Consider the following 16691-nt stretch of genomic DNA (forward strand, 5'->3'; position numbering starts at 1 on the left):
TCTGGGAGTTGAAGTCGACACCTCTTAAAGCGACCAAGGTTGAAAAACACTGTTCTAAAATACCTTGGCAGAACTTTATAAGAAAAAGGAAAGAAAGGCACAGAGACACAACCCAAGGCTCCAATACCTGTGAGGGCCAGTGTGTGGTTGCGCCCACAAGCGGCTGATACAACCGTCTCGCTGCTGAGTACCTCTATAGGCTTAGGGGCGTCGACTCGCTTGGTATCTCCATGGCCCAGCTGTCCTTTGTCGTTGCGCCCTGGCAAAACACACAGGGAAATACACCGTTTGTGTGTGTGCTCAGTGCATTTTTCCACTGAGATCTCGATAAACCCAAACTCCCAACTAAGAGACACAAAAACGAAGCAATAGAAACTCACCCCAGCTCCACAGCTTCCCTTCCACGGTGATGAAGAGGTTGTGAGCGGCACACGGGCCCGAAATTACTGTCCGGACTTGGATTCCCGAGAGGCATCCGTACCTGTGTGGCCCCCACAGGTTCTGGCCAAGGTTGCGATAAGCAGCTGCAAAAGATTCATTATGGTTAATTCGAATTTGGTATAGCCACCCAATTCTAATGGACTCCGGGCAGCATATACAACCAAAAAACTATACAAATGATTAAAACAGACAACCGCACAGATAGCCTGAACTGAAACAATCAGAAAAGCAAGATAAATCATACCAGACCCCGCCCCAATATATGAATCAGGGTGGATAAAAATCAATGATTTTTTTAAAAAAATCAAAAAAATCAGATTTTTTAAATTTAAATTGGATTTTTTTGATTTAAATCGGATTTTTTTTAAATAAAAAACTTTTGGGGTAAAAATCTATCATAAGATAGTTTTCTATTTAAGATACATAAATAATTTAGTTTACTCAGCATGAAATGGAGCTTAGTTACGTAGCATGAGGCTGTATATTCTGCAACACTGGGACTATCGGTGAGTCAACAGTGGGTCAAAGGAGTAGCAGTGATGACAGTTGCTCTTTAAAAATTATGATTTAAATCAAGTTGATTTAAATCAAGCCTTTTTACTAGTGATTTAAATCATGATTTAAATTGTGATTTAAATCAACTCGATTTAAATCAAATCCACCCTGGTATGAATACAATGAAATACGAACATTTTTTTTTTAAAAAAAATTCCAGCCTTTTAAATAAGCTGGGATGCTTTCATGCAACTTGTTAAGCTGGAAGGTTTTAACCACAATTTGTTTCTTGCATGGCTGAATGCAGTGATGGGATTCAGCCGGTTCGCACCACTATCGGGAGAACCGGTTGTTAACTTTCTGAGCAGTTTGGCAAACTGGTTGTTGGAAGAAATCATTAGGGCAGAGAACCGGTTGTTAAATTACTTGAATCCCACCACTGGCTGAATGGATTGTATGATCCCAGAGAATTGCTGCCAAACATAGAAAATAAAGAAAATAAAGGAAAATTAGAAAAAAAAGTAAAATAAAATAAAATAATATAAGGAAACAGGTGCATGAACCCCACTTTGTGGCCTGCAGCATTTTTTTTTTTGAAAAAGACTGGGCTGCTGGGAGGTCTTCCTTTGTTGCTGAAAATGCTTTCTGGGTGGCTGTTCGTAATTCAGACTTACGTTCTTCTTTACATTTAAATTTATTTTAAAGAAGACTCAAAATGTCAGCCAATTAAGATTCTCTTTTGTTGCTTGGAAAAATGAGCAGCAAACCAATAAAAAGTGAACACGCAAAATTTGTAAAGCAGAAAAATAAAAGCTTTGGATTAAAATTTCCCCCCGTCTGCATTACGGAATCCCCTTGAGTTTGCATTTATTCCTAGGAAGTCCTAGAAATGAACTTTCCTGGGTTCTCAGCAGGAAAGAACCAGATGCTGGAAGCCTTGAAGTCGGCTCATGCATTTTACATGCCCGTCTATTGTGCCTCTTCGCCCTGTGCCAGCCGGATTCTGCCCCCTCTGGCTGGGCTCTCTTGCTGAAGATTACAGGCTGAGCTCAGATGTCTTTAAAGCCAGACAGCAAAACAAAAAGAGACTCAGTCTGGCTTGCAGACTGCGACGTCAACCCTGAGATAAGAAAAGTTGTGGGATGCGAGCAACGACTTCGGAGACATTCTCGGAGCCTTTGACGGTGAACCCCGAAAAGAGATTTTACAAACTGAGCCTTGAGCTGCTGGACTCTCCGTAAAGGACCCCATAACGGTATTTGTACCTCAGTAACTGTCCTGTTTGACACAGCAACCAGACAGGGTAGGGTAGAGGCTTCCAACGGTTCGTTAGGACTGCAGAAAAAACAATGGCTACCAACCTGCCTTCCATGGAGGACCTGTATACTGCACGGGTCAGAAAGAGGGCTGAGATAATATCTACAGACCCCTCCCATCCTGGACATAAACTGGTTTCAACTCCTTCCCTCAAGACGACGCTGTAGGGCCATGTTGGCGAACCTTTTTGGCACCGAGTGCCGAAACTGTAACACACGCACGAGAGGGGGTGCCGGAAACCGGAAGAGCAGTTCCCCGGCAAGCATGCGCATGCCAGGAAGCTGAGCTTCTGGTTTCCGGCACGCTTCCATTTTCCGGCACGCATGCGAGCACAAAGACCAGCTGGCCGCTGCACATGTCCGCGCCGGAAACCGGAAGCTCAGCTTCCCGGCACACAGATGAACGCCAGGGAGCTGCTCTTCCAGTTTCTGATGCTCCCATGAAGACCAGCTGACTGGTATGATGCATGCGCTGAAACCCGGAAGAGCAACAGGCGACGGCTAGTGTGCACGGAGAGATGGCTCTGCGTGCCACTTCTGGCACGTGTGCCATAGGTTCGCCATCACGGCTGTAGGGCATTGCATGCCAAAACAACCAGACATAGTTTTTCCCCCTGTGCCATCTCTACTAAACACTTAATTTCCACAGCAATATCTCCTTTCTTATCTTTCCTACTAACCTCTCCTATTGGTTTCTTATGATTTATCAATTGTTTGTAACTAATGATTGCTAATTTATATGTACACTATGAGTTTATGTATACAAGACAAATTCCTTGGGTGTCCAATCGCACTTGGCCAATAAAAAATTCATTACTCTACTCTTATTCTGTTCTTATTCTAATTCTAATTCTGCTTCTAACTCTTATTCTATTCTATTGAAATTAGAACATGCACAGAAATAAAATAGGTCGTTTTACTGAAAATTACAGTGTGTTGTTCCACTCTGGCTACTTCTCACAAAGACTGACTTTCAATAACGAATTCAATGAGTTACAGTTAATCCTCGATTTATGACAATTGGGAGCAGAATTTCCATCCCTAAGCAAGTCAGTTGTTAAACGAGTCATGCCTATTTTTATGAACTTTTTTTTTTTTTTTTTGGTCCTGGTTGTTAAGTAGTGAATCATGTGGTCTTTAAGCAAATCTGGCTGCCCCTATTGACTTTGCTTTTGGGAAGCCAGCTGGAAAAGTCACAATCATGTGAATCCCAAGAAGCCATGGGTGGAAACTAATCAAGGAGAGAAGCAATTTAGAACTAAGGAGAAATTTCCTGACAGTTAGTACAATTGATCAGTGGAACAACTTGCCTCCAGAAGTTGTGGTTGCTCCAACACTGGAAGTTTTTAAGAAGATGTTGGATAACCATTTGTCTGAAGTGGTGTAGGGTTTCCTGCCTAAGCAGCGGGTTGGACTAGAAGACCTCAAAGGTCCCTTCCAACTCCGTTATTCTATTCCAGGGGTCTGCAACCTTAAACACTCAAAGAGCCATTTGGACCCATTTCCCACCAAAAAGAAAACAACGGGAGCCACAAAACCCTTCCCATGTCCTGATTATTTCTTGAGCGGCCATAAAACTAGCATATGTAGTTGAATTAAACATTCTGTTTTCTTCTGAAACTTTTCTTTTCTTGGATTTATCCATGGTTGGCCTACTGGGTGTTGAAAAGCTCAATAAATCGTGTGCTGGTGGGTGTCGCACATTGGCGGTTGTGACACATATTTTGAGTGACAGGGAGACACAGCAGAGGGGTGAAAGAGCCACATGCGGCTCCAGAGCCGCAGGTTGCTGACCCCTGTTCTATTCTATTCTAATCCAAGATGCTGCAACCATTGTTAATAGTATCAGATGCCAAATTTTGATCCCGTGACCATGGAGAAGCTGCGACGGTCTTAAGGGCGAAGACTAGTTATAAATAACTTTTTTTCAGTGTCACTGTAACTTCCAAAGGTTGCTAAACGAATAGGTAGTCCTTGAGTTTCAATAGTTCATTTAGTGACCGTTACAACAGCACTAAGAAAAACGATTTACGACCATTTTTCACACTTACAATCATTGCAGCCCATGGTCACAGGATCAACTTGGCAAACTGAATCATATTTATGACGGTTGCAGTGTCTCGGGGTCATTTAAATCCCCTTTTGCGGCCAAAAGCAAACCCAATGGGGAAGCCCAATACTAACTTAAGAACTTCAGTGATTCACTTAACAGCCGTGGCAAGAAATGTCGTAAAATGGGGCAAAAACTCATAAGCGTAAATTTTGGGCTCCATTGTGGTCGTAAGTCAAGGACTATCTGCAATATTAAGATGATAAGTTGTGCTTGGACTGACCCAACTAAGGGACTAGTGAGTTTAATATGTCCTCTACCCAAAATATTAAAACTTACAACTAGTCTCTTAGTTGTAACCCTAACCTCAAGTGCAGAAAATGTGCATGCTTGGATCGGTGGAGAATTTTGAATTTATTTACAAATTCATTATTTATAAATTTATGAAACCATGGCTACCAACTGGCCTTCCATTGAGGCCCTGTATGCTGCACGAGTCAAAAAGAGGGTTGGGAAAATATCTACAGAGCCCTCGCATCCTGGACGTAAACTGTTTCAACTCCTACCCTCAAAACGACGCTATAGAGCACTGCACACCAGAACAACTGGACACAAGGACAGTTTTTTTTCCCCCCAAATGCCATCCCTCTGCTAAACAAATAATTCCCTCAACACTGTCAAACTATTTACTAAGTCTGCACTACTATTAATCTTCTCATCGTTCCCATCAACCATCTCCTCCCACTTATGACTCTACTGTAACCTTGTTGCTGGTATCCTTACGATTTATATTGATTGTTTCCTAGTATGATTTGATTGCTTATTTGTTTGCTATGACTATCATTAAGTGTTGTACCTTATGATTCTTGACAAATGTATCTTTTCTTCTATGTACACTGAGAGTGTATGCACCAAAGACAAATTCCTTGTGTGTCCACTCACATTTGGCCAATAAAGAATTAATTCCATCATCCGTCCATCCATCCATCCATCCATCCATCCATCCATCCATCCATCCATCCATCCATCCATCCATGTGTACAGTTAATATCTCGGGTTTCTTTCTATCTATCTATCTATCTATCTATCTATCTATCTATCTATCTATCTATCTATCTATCTATGTGTACAGTTAATATCTCTGGTTTCTTCCCGTGTAATTGTAAATATATCCTTAAAAGGGTAGTAGCGACGTTTCGACGAAATCGCATTCGTCATCTTCTAGCTGAAGTTCTCTATCTATCTATCTATCTATCTATCTATCTATCTATCTATCTATCTATCTATCTATCTATTTCCTAGTATGATTTGATTGCTTATTTATACCCTATGACTATCATTAAGGGTTGTATCTTATGATTCTTGACAAACGTATCTTCTCTTTTTATGTACACAGACAGCGTATGCACCAAAGACAAATTCCTTGTGTGTCCAATCAGACTTGGCCAATAAAGAATTCAATTCTATTCTGTTTCTATTTCTATTTCTATTCTAATTTCCTATTTCTAAACCTCCCACCTCCCTCGGATACAGCCACTAACCAAAAATTATAAACCCCACAATTCTACATCTCTTTTTGCTCAACCGGTGCAAAAAAAAAAAAAAAACCAACCATTTATCCTGAATTAGGAACTGCTTTTTTTGGTTTCCCAAGCTCTCCACCATTTAAGCTGGCCAAAATGATTTTAATTTAATTTTATTTTTAGTCTCTCTTCTGGGTGGCTCCCTGTGCGTTCTTGCCGTGTGTTTATTTAAGAAGGCAGTGCTCCAGGGGAAAAAGCATCATCAGGCTCGCCCGTAGCTTACCAAAAAGGGGTGCTTTATATTTATTCTGGAATAAAAGTCTTAATGGAACCCATTAAAACAAACCCAGCCTAAAAACAACAACAGCCGCCCTTGTCTGAATCCAGTCACAGATGTTCTCTTAGAAATAAGAGCAATCGGCCACAGCCACAGCTGGCTGGAACAGTGGCCTCCTTCAATTGTGTTTCAGGGGTGAAATTCAGCAGGTTCTGACGAACCGGTAGCGGACATTTTGAGTAGTTCAGAGAACCGGCAAATACCACCTCTGGCTGGCCCCAGGAGTGGGGAGGGAATGGGGATTTTGCAGTATCCTTCCCCTGCCACGCCCAAGCCACACCACCCCCACTAAGCCACGCCCACAGAACTGGTAGTAAAAAAGTTTGAATTCCACCACTGTTGTGTTTCCACGCAGGACGATCACATCCTCAGACCACTTAATCCAGAAATGATTAAAGCTTTACTTACCTTGCTGTTTTGGGACTTCTTTCCGGCCAATCAAGTCCCAGTTGGTGGCTCCAAATATCAAAAGCTGTCCCCTACACTTTGAACCTTCCAGTTTCTGAAAAGGAAGAAAAACAAAAGTTTTGATTTTAGATGTGAGCTGTGTCAAGTCCCGAGAACCAGAAGAATCAAGAATTAAAGCGGACAGCTAACAAAACATGGGTCGAAATCCCTAGCAGAAAGAATACAAAAGCAAATATCAGGGAAATTAGGAAAGGAAAAAGGGAAGTGGATAGTGGGGGAAAGCAAGGGAAAAAGAAAAAAAATAAGGCATTGACTTCCGACTCCTTTGTAGTAGTAAAATAAGGCATTAAAATCTACCCTCAACTTTTTAATAATAAGAGAAACTAGCCATTTCTATAACAACAAATCTATCCAATCGGTAAAACCCAAAATCAAAGTTTCATTTTTTTCCCACCTCAGGCACAAAGTCCAGAAGTGGTTTCCCAAGTAGAAATAAAAAAAGGAAACATGGATAGCTATTTTTTTCCCCAACATGTTTTTTTCTAGTTTTATTAATTTACAATATGACACACAGAAAGAATACAAAAGCAAGTATCAGGGAAATTAGGAAAGGAAAAAGGGGAAGTGGATAGTGGAGGAAAGCAAGGGAAAAAGGAAAAAAAAAGGCATTGACTTCCAACTCCTGTGTAGTAGTAAAATAAAGCATTAACATCTACCCTCAACGTTTTACTTTTTCATAGTAACAGAAACTAGCCATTTCTATAACAACGATTCTATCCAATTGGTAAACCCCAAAATCAGAGTTTCATTTTTTCCCCCACCTCAAGCACGAAGTCCAGAAATGGTTTCCCAAGTAGAAATAAAAAAGGAAACATGGATAGCTATTTTATGAGTTTTTAACTCGTGGAAAACTTACTAGTGAAACACAGAAATTGGAGGAGGGGGGGGGGGGGCTAAGACACCGGTGCAAAATTTCTGCGTTCACACAACTTTTCAACCAGGGAAAAAAAACAAGAGGGGGTGAGATCCAGAAGAGGCAAGAAGTTCCCAAATCTTATGAACTGAATGCATTTGCAGTATGGGTAAAAATTAAATGACTGCAGCATTCTTGCATTAAATAAAAAAGCTAACGCTTGCACGCACGCACACACACAAAACTAAAACTGGCCAACAAAATGCTCTAGCTAACTAGTCCTGCATTTCAGTCTGTACTCTGCTCTGGAGAACTTTTTAATTTTTTTCTGTGCGTGGCGACGAACAGGTTCCTTTCGTGAGTTTGGTCTTTTTAACGAACGGATGAAAATATTTTGCCTTTTCTTTGCACTCTGAAAAAAGAAACCGCAGGCAGAAAAATGGTGTGTGTGTGTGTGTGTTGGAAACGCACCCAGCATAGAAGGGCATCAACATGGCAGGAAGGAGGAGATGGGCGACTCTCCCCATCTGAAAGACCCCTCCAGTCTAGCCCGTAAACGGAGTCTGCATTCATTCCCATGAAGTGCAGCTGCGTCTTTACAGACTCACAACCCTTAGACTCGTAATGGCGAACCTATGGCACAGGTGGCACGCGGAGCCATATCTATGGGCACGCAAGCATTGCCTTAGCTCAGCTCCAGCACGCATGGACGTGCCGGCCATCTGATTTTTGGCCCTTCCGGGTCCACCAAAAGTCAGGAAACAGGCTGTTTCTGGCATCTGGAGTGCCTCCGGGGGGGTGGGGAAGGTTGTTTTCGCCCTCCCCAGGCTCCTAGAAAGCCTCTGGAGCCTGGGGAGGGCGAAAAACAGGCCTACCAGGCCCACTGTGCCATCGCATGCCAAAAGCATGGGGAGCGTGTGTGTGTGTGGGGTGTCATGTGTACATGCGTGGGGGGCCAGACACATTGAATTATAGGTGTGGGCACACATGCACGCGACCCCCCCCGCAACCCCCGCTTTTGGCACACAACGGCAAAAAAGTTAGCCTGGATAGCTCTGCAGACTAAAGCACTGTACTTTAACACCAGCTGTCTGCAATTGAAGTAAGTTCGAATCTTGCCAGGCTCAGCCTTCCATCCTTTCTAAGGTCGGTAAAATGAGGACCCAGTTTGTGGGGGCAATAAGCTGACTTTGTATAAAATATACAAAAGAATGAAGGCTATTGCTTAACGCACTGTAAACCGCCCTGAGTCTCCGGAGAAGGGCGGCATATAAATCAAATTAAAAAAAAAAAAAGAGCCATCACTGCCTTAGACCCATTTCCCAGACAGGCAAGACTGATCTCCCCTTACAATGCGCTCCTTGGTGTGTTCGGGCTCGTTGACCACCACGGCGGCCTGGGGTGACTGCAAGCCGGGAGGGTTCTGCTGTTCTCGCCCTCCGGTCCGGGACACCTTCTTACTTCCTCCGGGGGCCGAGAGTAGGGGCAACACAACCCCGTCCTGCTCCTCTCCGCTGCTGCCCCCGCCCCCGTTGTTGCTGCTGCTGCTGCTGCTGCCCCCACCACTCCGGTTCTTCTTCTTGGCGGTCAGCGGGGCCCCCCGGCCGGTGTTTGCCCGTTTGCGGGCTGCCCCGGTGCCGTTCCCTGAACTAGCTGCATCTGCCTTCCGCCGGGGCATTTTCGTAACCTATCTTCTGCAAACAAAAGAAAAGAGAGAGAGAGAAAAAAAATAAAGATTATTAGGGGAAAAACACAGAAAAACAGCCATTCTTGGAGAAAGGTGCGAAAAAACTCCAGAGGAATGCAGAGAAACAGCGAGGAAATTCACCCGAAGTTTCTCAAAATAAGATAAACGACAATCTTCCCACAACCTCGTATCTGCTGCAAGGCTCCGGGTTTAGCATTTACACCACTTTTTACAAGGGTGTGTAAGGGTGTGTGTGTGTGTGTGAGAGAGAGAGAGAGAGAGAGAGAGAGAGAGAGAGAGAGAGAGAGAGAGAGAGAGAGAGAGAGAGAGAGGGGGGTATTTTATTATTCCCTTAAGTTGGCTTAAGGGCACAATGTTGTATTTTGTGGAAAATACCTGGATGCGCGTGCCTAAAATCACAAAAACCCATTAGATTCTGCTGAATTTGCTCCTAAGCAGCGGCGCAGAGGAGGAGGAGTATCAATCTAATTAACCTGCGTGTGTCAAACCTGGCCACTTTTAAACAGGTATGGACTTCAACTCCCAAGATTCCCTAGTCAGCCATGTTGGCTGTGGAACTCTGGGAGTTGAAGTCCCCACCTCTTGAAGTGGCTTAAATTAAGCCCTGCATTCATCCTTAAAATGGGAGTACTTTTACACAAAAAAAGCAGCTGAAAATGAAAGTAGAAACGAGAAGTGCCCCATCTCAGGTATGTTCTTCCTTTCCCCACAGCTAAAAAAATGAATTTAAAGCTGACAAATGAGGGGATTTTTCCCCCCCTCTACCTGACGGGCGACGATCTCAAAATAAAAAGACAATCCATAAAATCTAATATAAAGGCAGAAGTGACCCAAGCTGTAAAGACCGAAGGGAAGAAAACAATATCTGAGCCTTTTCCCCGCTCATAAATTGTTCATTTTCCCTTAAAAATGAGGAAGTTCGCAAAGCTGACAGAAAGAAAGAAAGAAAAAAAAGAAAAAAGCTCCCTCGTGGCCTCATAAAACAATATACAGATATTTAATAATGATTCTCCCCTCACAGGGATGGGAGAAGAAATAAGCAAAAAAGGGGGGGGAAGGGGGGGGAGACAAGAAGGGGAAAGAAAAAGAAATACGAGATAAAAAAGGAGAATTTTTTTTAAAAAAAAATAAATTCCCACGCTTTTCCTTGGTTCTCCACAAGTCTCTGAGGCCCAGGGAGACCCTCCCCAAACCCCTAAAGTTGGGGGGGGGCAAAGACAGGCTTGTCTTGTCTTCAGCCCCCTCCTCAGACAAGGCCCAAAGCCCCCCAAGATGGGCACTTTCAGTCCCTCAACAAGCCAAGATGAAAGAGAAACCAAGATTAGCTGGGGAGAAACCAAGATTAGTTGGGGGAGAAACCAAGATTAATGGGGGGAGAGGGCTGAGCACGCCTCACAAACCCAACATATTCAATTGGGGGTCCTGGGGGGGGACCCCCGACCCACCCACACCCCCATTTTCCTTCCTGCTCCAAGGAAACCAAACTGGAACTAGCCAGGATTAGAAACCTGGCTGGCTTGGGCCGAAGAAACTTCCAACCAAAGTCGAACTAGCTATGGTTAAAATCCTGGCTCTCTGCTGAACCAAGATACGAACTCAGTTACCCAATTCAGCCACGATCTGGGTGGGCTTCACCCCCTAAACTGTCATGTCCCCCCCAAGAAAGGGCAGCCCCCCCAAAAAAAGAGAGGGTCGGAGAAAGTAAAGAGGAATAAATTAATCAGGGTTAGTTTTTAAAGGGACCCCCATAAAGGAGCTCCTCGAGAGTTAGAAACCCAGTTTGGGGGCCTGGAGAGAAACCCCATGGATTAAAAAAAAGGGGGGGGGAGGAGGGGGCAGAAACATGGATCAAAAATGAGGGATTTAATTAGGAAAATTTGCATTTTTAAGGGCAACAATATTTATGCATGTCTAGCCCCCCTCCCAGAAAAACCATCTTTAGAGGAAAGAAATCTTAATAGTACAAACTGAGATTCCCACCCCCCTCCCCAGGTTTATTTTCCCTCCAAACCAAAGTTTAGAGGCTGGGTGTGTGTGGAGGAGGGCCACAAAGCCCCTCCCTCACCCCAGAGGAAAGGAGGCCACCAGGTGAGGCCTCTCATCTCTCCCCTCCCTTTGTAACCCAGGCATATAACATATAAGGTATGTATAAAAGTATAAATTGCATTTATATAAATAAATATATAAACATAAAAGGGATTGCCACTCTCGAATTGGCCTTTTTAGTCACACCAGATGCTATTTTAGGACTTCTTTCCAGAGCCCCATACCATAGTCTCTTTGAGACTGAAGGATGCCAATGAAATATATAACATATATAATTATATATAGAATATATAACATACAACATATGTATACATGTAATATATAATTATATATAGAATAACATATAACATATGTATAAATATGTAACATAGAATTATATATAGAATTATAACATATAACATATGTATGTTACATATATAATTACATATATAATTATATAGAATATATAACATACAACATATGTATAAATATGTAACATATAGAATTATATATAGAATAATGTATAACATATGTATACATATGTAACATATAGAATTATATATAGAATTATAACATATAACATATGTATATGTAACATATATTATATATAGAATTATAACATATGTATGTTACATATATAATTATATATAGAATATATAACATACAACATGTCTAAATATGTAACATAATTATATATAGAATAACATATAACATATGTATACATATGTAACATATAGAATTATATATAGAACTATAACATATAACATATGTATAAATATGTTACATATCTAATTACATATATAATTATATATAGAATATATAATACATAACAGGGATATTTCTACCCCCCCCCCGTATTTTTTGAGGTGGGGGTGTGAAAAGCAGGCCCCTAAAGGGAGCTCCCCACTTTAAAAGAGAACCCTTAAAAAAGTTCATTCCTCCCTGCCCAAACTTTGCAACTTGGAAATGGGGTGCAGGCGGCAGATATTGGGGGAGAAGACCCCCCTCCCCATCCTCCAGAGACCCTAACAGACCCCTCCTTCCCCCCCAAAGACCCCCCCTCCCCTCCTTGCCCCTCTCCAAGGAAACCACCCCCTCCCCATTTTAACATAGGATTTGAAGCCCTGCTTTCTCAAAGGAAGGGGTAGGGTCTCCTCCTTTCTCTCTTTCTCTGCCCTGAAGCCCCCTTCCCTCTCTCCAAACCCTTCTCTGCTGCCTTTTTCTCCTAAATTTTCTCTCTTTCCCCCCCCACCACCCCAAAAAACCAACAACAATTCAGATTACCTGCCCCGAACCGCCTTCATCCCTCCATGCACAAGCAAGGGGGAATAATAATAATAATAATAATTTTTTTGTGCAAAACTTCAAAATCAGAATTGCAAACTTTTTTCGACCAGGGAAGGAAGGAAGGAAGAAACAGCAGCAGTTACAGCGAGTTTTTTTTTGTTTTTTAAGTTTAAAAAAAAAAGAAAAAGACGGATTTGGACACCGGACCCTCCTCCTCCTCCTCCTTCCACCCCCACCCACCCCTCTACCAAGCCAGCCGCTGAACAAAGACGAGTCGCCATCCATTCCCCCCCCCCACCCCTTCCTCCCACGGCCCGGACACGCGTCTTGGTGTGAATGCAACCCACTTCGCCTCCCCGTGCCCCGAACAATGCGAGATTTCCCAGCCAATATATATATATATATATATATATATAAATCCCCCCTCCCCGCATTTTTTTTTTTGCATGCAAAAACAAAAAAAACCCTCCAACCCGGTGAGATTCCTCCTTTTCCCCCCCCACCCCAACTCGCATTTTGGGGTGGGGGTGGCATTTTAGAAGCCTTCCCCCCCCACCATCCACCCGTTTCTCGTTTCCCCCCAAATAGGGGAGGCCTCTTTTTTGCAAAAAAAAGCAAGAGGAATTGCAAAAAGGTAAATTTTGCACAAAGCGCGGATCACCCACCTTCTTCTTCTTTTTTTTGGTTTTTTTTTTTGTTTTCTCCTCCCGGTGGGGACTTTTTTTTTTTCCGCCAAATGCAAAAACAATTCTCCACGACCCCCCCCTCCCCTTCTTCTCTCTACACCCCCCACCCTCTTTCCTTCCTCTTTTTCATTCTTTCTTTTTTCCCCCCCACCTCTCCTTTTTCAAACCCACCTCCTCTTTCTCTTCTTTTGACTTTTTTTGTTTTTTTGTTGTTTGTTGGGCTGGGCCTTTTGCCCCGAGATTCTCAAATATATCCTCCTCTTCCTCTTCCTCCGTCTGTTTCCCTCTCCCCCCCCCCCCGAAGACTCCTTCCTGGCCTTAAAGAAAAAAAGAGACAAAAAAAAAAAATCCGCCTTGCACCTGCCTTCTTCTTTTTTCTGCTTTTGCAAAAAAAAAGAAAGAAAGAAAAAGAAAAAAAAAAACCCCAAAGGGGGAGAGAGAGAAAGAGAAGAAGAAAAAAAAAATGGAAACAAACTTTGCAAGATCTGGAGACCTCTTCTGTGGAGGGGGGGGTGGGCTGCTTTATTTGGGCCAGCCCTCTCTGGAAGGAAGGAAGGAAGGAAAGAAAAAAAAAAGAAAGAAAGAAAGAAGAGAGGCTTCTTTGCAAAATTACATCCCTCCAAATGCAAGTTGAGAATTAGGAGGAAACCCCCCCCTCTCTGCAGCGTCCTTTCAAAAAAAAAACCCTTCCCCGTTTCCTCTGTCTGCCTCCTTTTTTTTTTAATTGATTTTGAACAATGGGACTTCTGTCTGTCTCCGATTAAACCACGTGGATCCGCCTTCCTTCCCCCCTTTTTTTTCCTTCTTTTTTTTTTTAATTCACCCCCCTCCTTAAGTCTTTTTTTTTTTGCCTCTGCACCCCCCCCCCACTCCCTCCTGTCAATCTTGCAAATAAAAAAAAATAAAAATAAAAAACAGGTCACCAAAGTTTCACCTTCTTGCCAATTTGCAAGCGTGGATTAAATTGCAAAGGTAGGGGAGTTGCAAAATGCAAAAGCCAAGGGACCCCCCCCCTTCCCCCCCAAAAAAAGATGCTTTTGGGGGGGGAGAGAGGGTGGTGGAAAGCAAAGCTTTTGAAATCTTTAATGTTTTGCACTACTTCCTGTGAAGGGAGGGGGAGATGAAAAAGAAGGAGAGAGAGAGAGAGAGGAAAAAAAAAAAAAAAGGGTTTTGGGCAAAGCCCACCCACCAGATAGACTTAAAATATAAATAGGCGCCGCCAGTACAAAACAGAAACACATGTATGGGCAGGAAAAGGAGAGAGATTCGGGATTGGAGTTTGTCTTGAAAGGGCCCCACTCGCCTCTGCACAGCACCCCCTGAAGGATAGGATGACTTTGGGTAAAGAGAAAATATTATTCCTTTTTATTTTTTGGGCAATTTTTTTGCATTCATTTGCAAAAAAAAAAAAAAAGCTGGCTATTTGCAATCAGCAAAAGGGGCATTTTTATTCTTTTATCAGAGCAGCTTCTGGATCACACAGAATTAAGAGCCTTGGTGGCGCAGCAGACTAAAGTGCTGTTAAGTAGCACTAGCTGCCTGTAATTACTGCAAGTTCACATCTCACCAGGCTCAAGGTTGGCAAAGAGCCTGGTGGCGCAGTGGACTAAGCGCTGTTAAAGTAGCACTTAAGTTACCAGCTGCCTGCAATTATTGCAAGTTCGAATCTCACCAGGCTCAAGGTTGACTCAGCCTTCCATCCTTCCGAGGTAGGTAAAATGAGGACCTGGATTGTGGGGGCAACAAACTGACTTTGTATAAAAGTCAGGGGAGGGGGCGAAAGCCCTACTAAGCAGGTATATACAAAAAGTATGAAGGCTATTGCTTAATGCATTGTAAGTCGCCCTGAGTCTCCGGAGAAGGACGGCATATAAACCTAACTAACTAATAAATAAATAAATATTGCTTAATGCATTGTAAGCCGCCCTGAGTCTCCGGAGAAGGGCGGCATATAAATTGAACCAATAAATAAATAAATAAATAAATGGGAGGGGGGGAAGGGTGTCTGAGCATTAAAAGAAAAAGTGCACCCTTTTTTGGCGGTGGGCACAGCAAAGGGGGAGGGGGAAGAGGAGGCAAGGCCACCTTAGACCAGGGGTGAAATCCAGCAGGTTCTAACAGGTTCTGACGAACCAGAAGAAGCGGAAATTTTGAGTAGTTTGAGAACCAGCTAATGCCATCTCTGGCTGGCCCCAGAGTAGGGTGGGAATGGAGATTTTTGCAATAACCTTCCCCCAGGAGTGGGGAGGGAATGGGGATTTTGCAGTATCCTTCTTCCAGGAATGGGGTGAGAATGGAGATTTTGCAATAACCTTCCCCCAGATGTGGGGAGGGAATGGGGATTTCGCAGTATCCTTCCTCCAGGAGTGGGGTGGGAATAGAGATATCCTTCCCCTGCCATGCCCACCAAGCCACGCCCACAGAACCGGTAAGGGGAAAAAATTCGGATTTCTACCCTTGCTTTAAGACGCTTTGCCCAGGGCGAAAGGGAAATTTTGCAGACTTCAGAAGGGAGATTTCGCAGAATTCTTCGGGAAGGTTTCGCGCAGTACAGTAACGTGAGTTGGGAGGGACCTTGGAGGTCGTCTAGTCCAACCCCCTGCTCACTGTACTAGGGATTCGAACCGCCGAACTGCCGAGCTTTCCGATCGGCAAGCTCAGCGTCTTAGCCACTGAGCCGCCTAGCCAGTTTCCCACCCTGTTGAATTGAGTAAATCGGTTTTTTTTTTAACAAAAGGGCGTGCATTGAGAAATTTCTCTTTCAATCCTACCCCTCTTCTTCCATCACAGGAGCTGTACCGCTGGCCACAACTCCAAAACCCGCTGGAGAGATGTCCGTCGTCTTTTTCCCCGGCCCCGAGAGCGAGGCTTCGTCGGGCCCACACAGACAGGTGCTAAGTGAGTATTCCCACAGAACCAGTTAAAACCAGTTGCAGGAGGGATGCCGGGAAGAGGAGAAGAGTGCCTTTCGTTAAAATGTGCAAATAAGCATTCAAGCCTCCGTCGCGTAAAATCCCTCGGGTGCTCCTTCACCTGGGTTCAAAATTAATGATCTGTTCTTGTGTTGCATCGAAGCTGTCTCGACTTGTCCTTAATTGCTTAAGACGCCTCTTGGGTGTGTCTGGAGTCGTCTATTTCCCTCCGGGCGTGAAGTGGAATCTGGCTTTTTCGTGGGGAAAACTTGCATTAAATAATTGCTAGTTTGATTTTACAGATTTCTCCACCCTGTCCTTCTGTATACACAGGTAGTTTTCACTTTATGGCCACAATTGAGACCAAATTTTCTGTGGCTAAAGGGAGAGATTTGTTAAGTGAGTTTTTCTCCGTTTTACGACCTTTCTTGCCACAGTTGCTAAGCGAAGCACTGCAGTTCTGAGGTTAGTCACGCAGTTGTTAAGCGAATCTGGCTTTCCCCCATTGAGTTTCCTCATCAGAAGGTCGCAGAAGGGGATCACGTGACCCAGAGGTGATATTCACTTACTTTCCCTACCGGTTCGCAAAT

At 43.4% G+C, this 16691-nt stretch overlaps 2 protein-coding genes across 11 annotated transcripts in view; one reads left to right on the plus strand and one right to left on the minus strand.

Annotated features, from left to right (window-relative positions):
* RCC2 (regulator of chromosome condensation 2) overlaps window positions 1-16276 on the minus strand; it is a 25970-nt gene extending 9694 nt beyond the window's left edge. Inside the window, exons 1-5 of one of the 6 annotated variants that reach the window (XM_087879089.1) lie at window positions 15961-16276; window positions 8835-9177; window positions 6571-6664; window positions 381-524; window positions 128-259 (exon numbers count right to left, since the gene is read on the minus strand). In XM_087879089.1, coding sequence (XP_087735215.1) covers window positions 128-259; window positions 381-524; window positions 6571-6664; window positions 8835-9161 — 697 coding nt within the window. In that variant the 5' untranslated portion in view covers window positions 9162-9177; window positions 15961-16276. The other 5 variants (XM_087879091.1, XM_087879087.1, XM_060690320.2 and 2 more) reach the window with 5 other exon arrangements.
* Window positions 15977-16691, plus strand: part of ARHGEF10L (Rho guanine nucleotide exchange factor 10 like) — a 138618-nt gene continuing 137903 nt past the window's right edge. For 4 of the 5 annotated variants that reach the window (XM_087879078.1, XM_087879080.1, XM_087879071.1 and 1 more), the window contains exon 1: window positions 15980-16087. The gene's annotated coding sequence lies outside the window, so the exon portion shown is untranslated. Of the gene's footprint in view, window positions 16088-16691 lie in introns of all 5 variants that reach the window. The other variant, XM_087879074.1, reaches the window with a different exon arrangement.

This window comes from Pantherophis guttatus, chromosome 15, assembly GCF_059756535.1.
Source record: "Pantherophis guttatus breed Tessera chromosome 15, ASM5975653v1, whole genome shotgun sequence".
NCBI classification, from domain to species: domain Eukaryota; kingdom Metazoa; phylum Chordata; class Lepidosauria; order Squamata; family Colubridae; genus Pantherophis; species Pantherophis guttatus.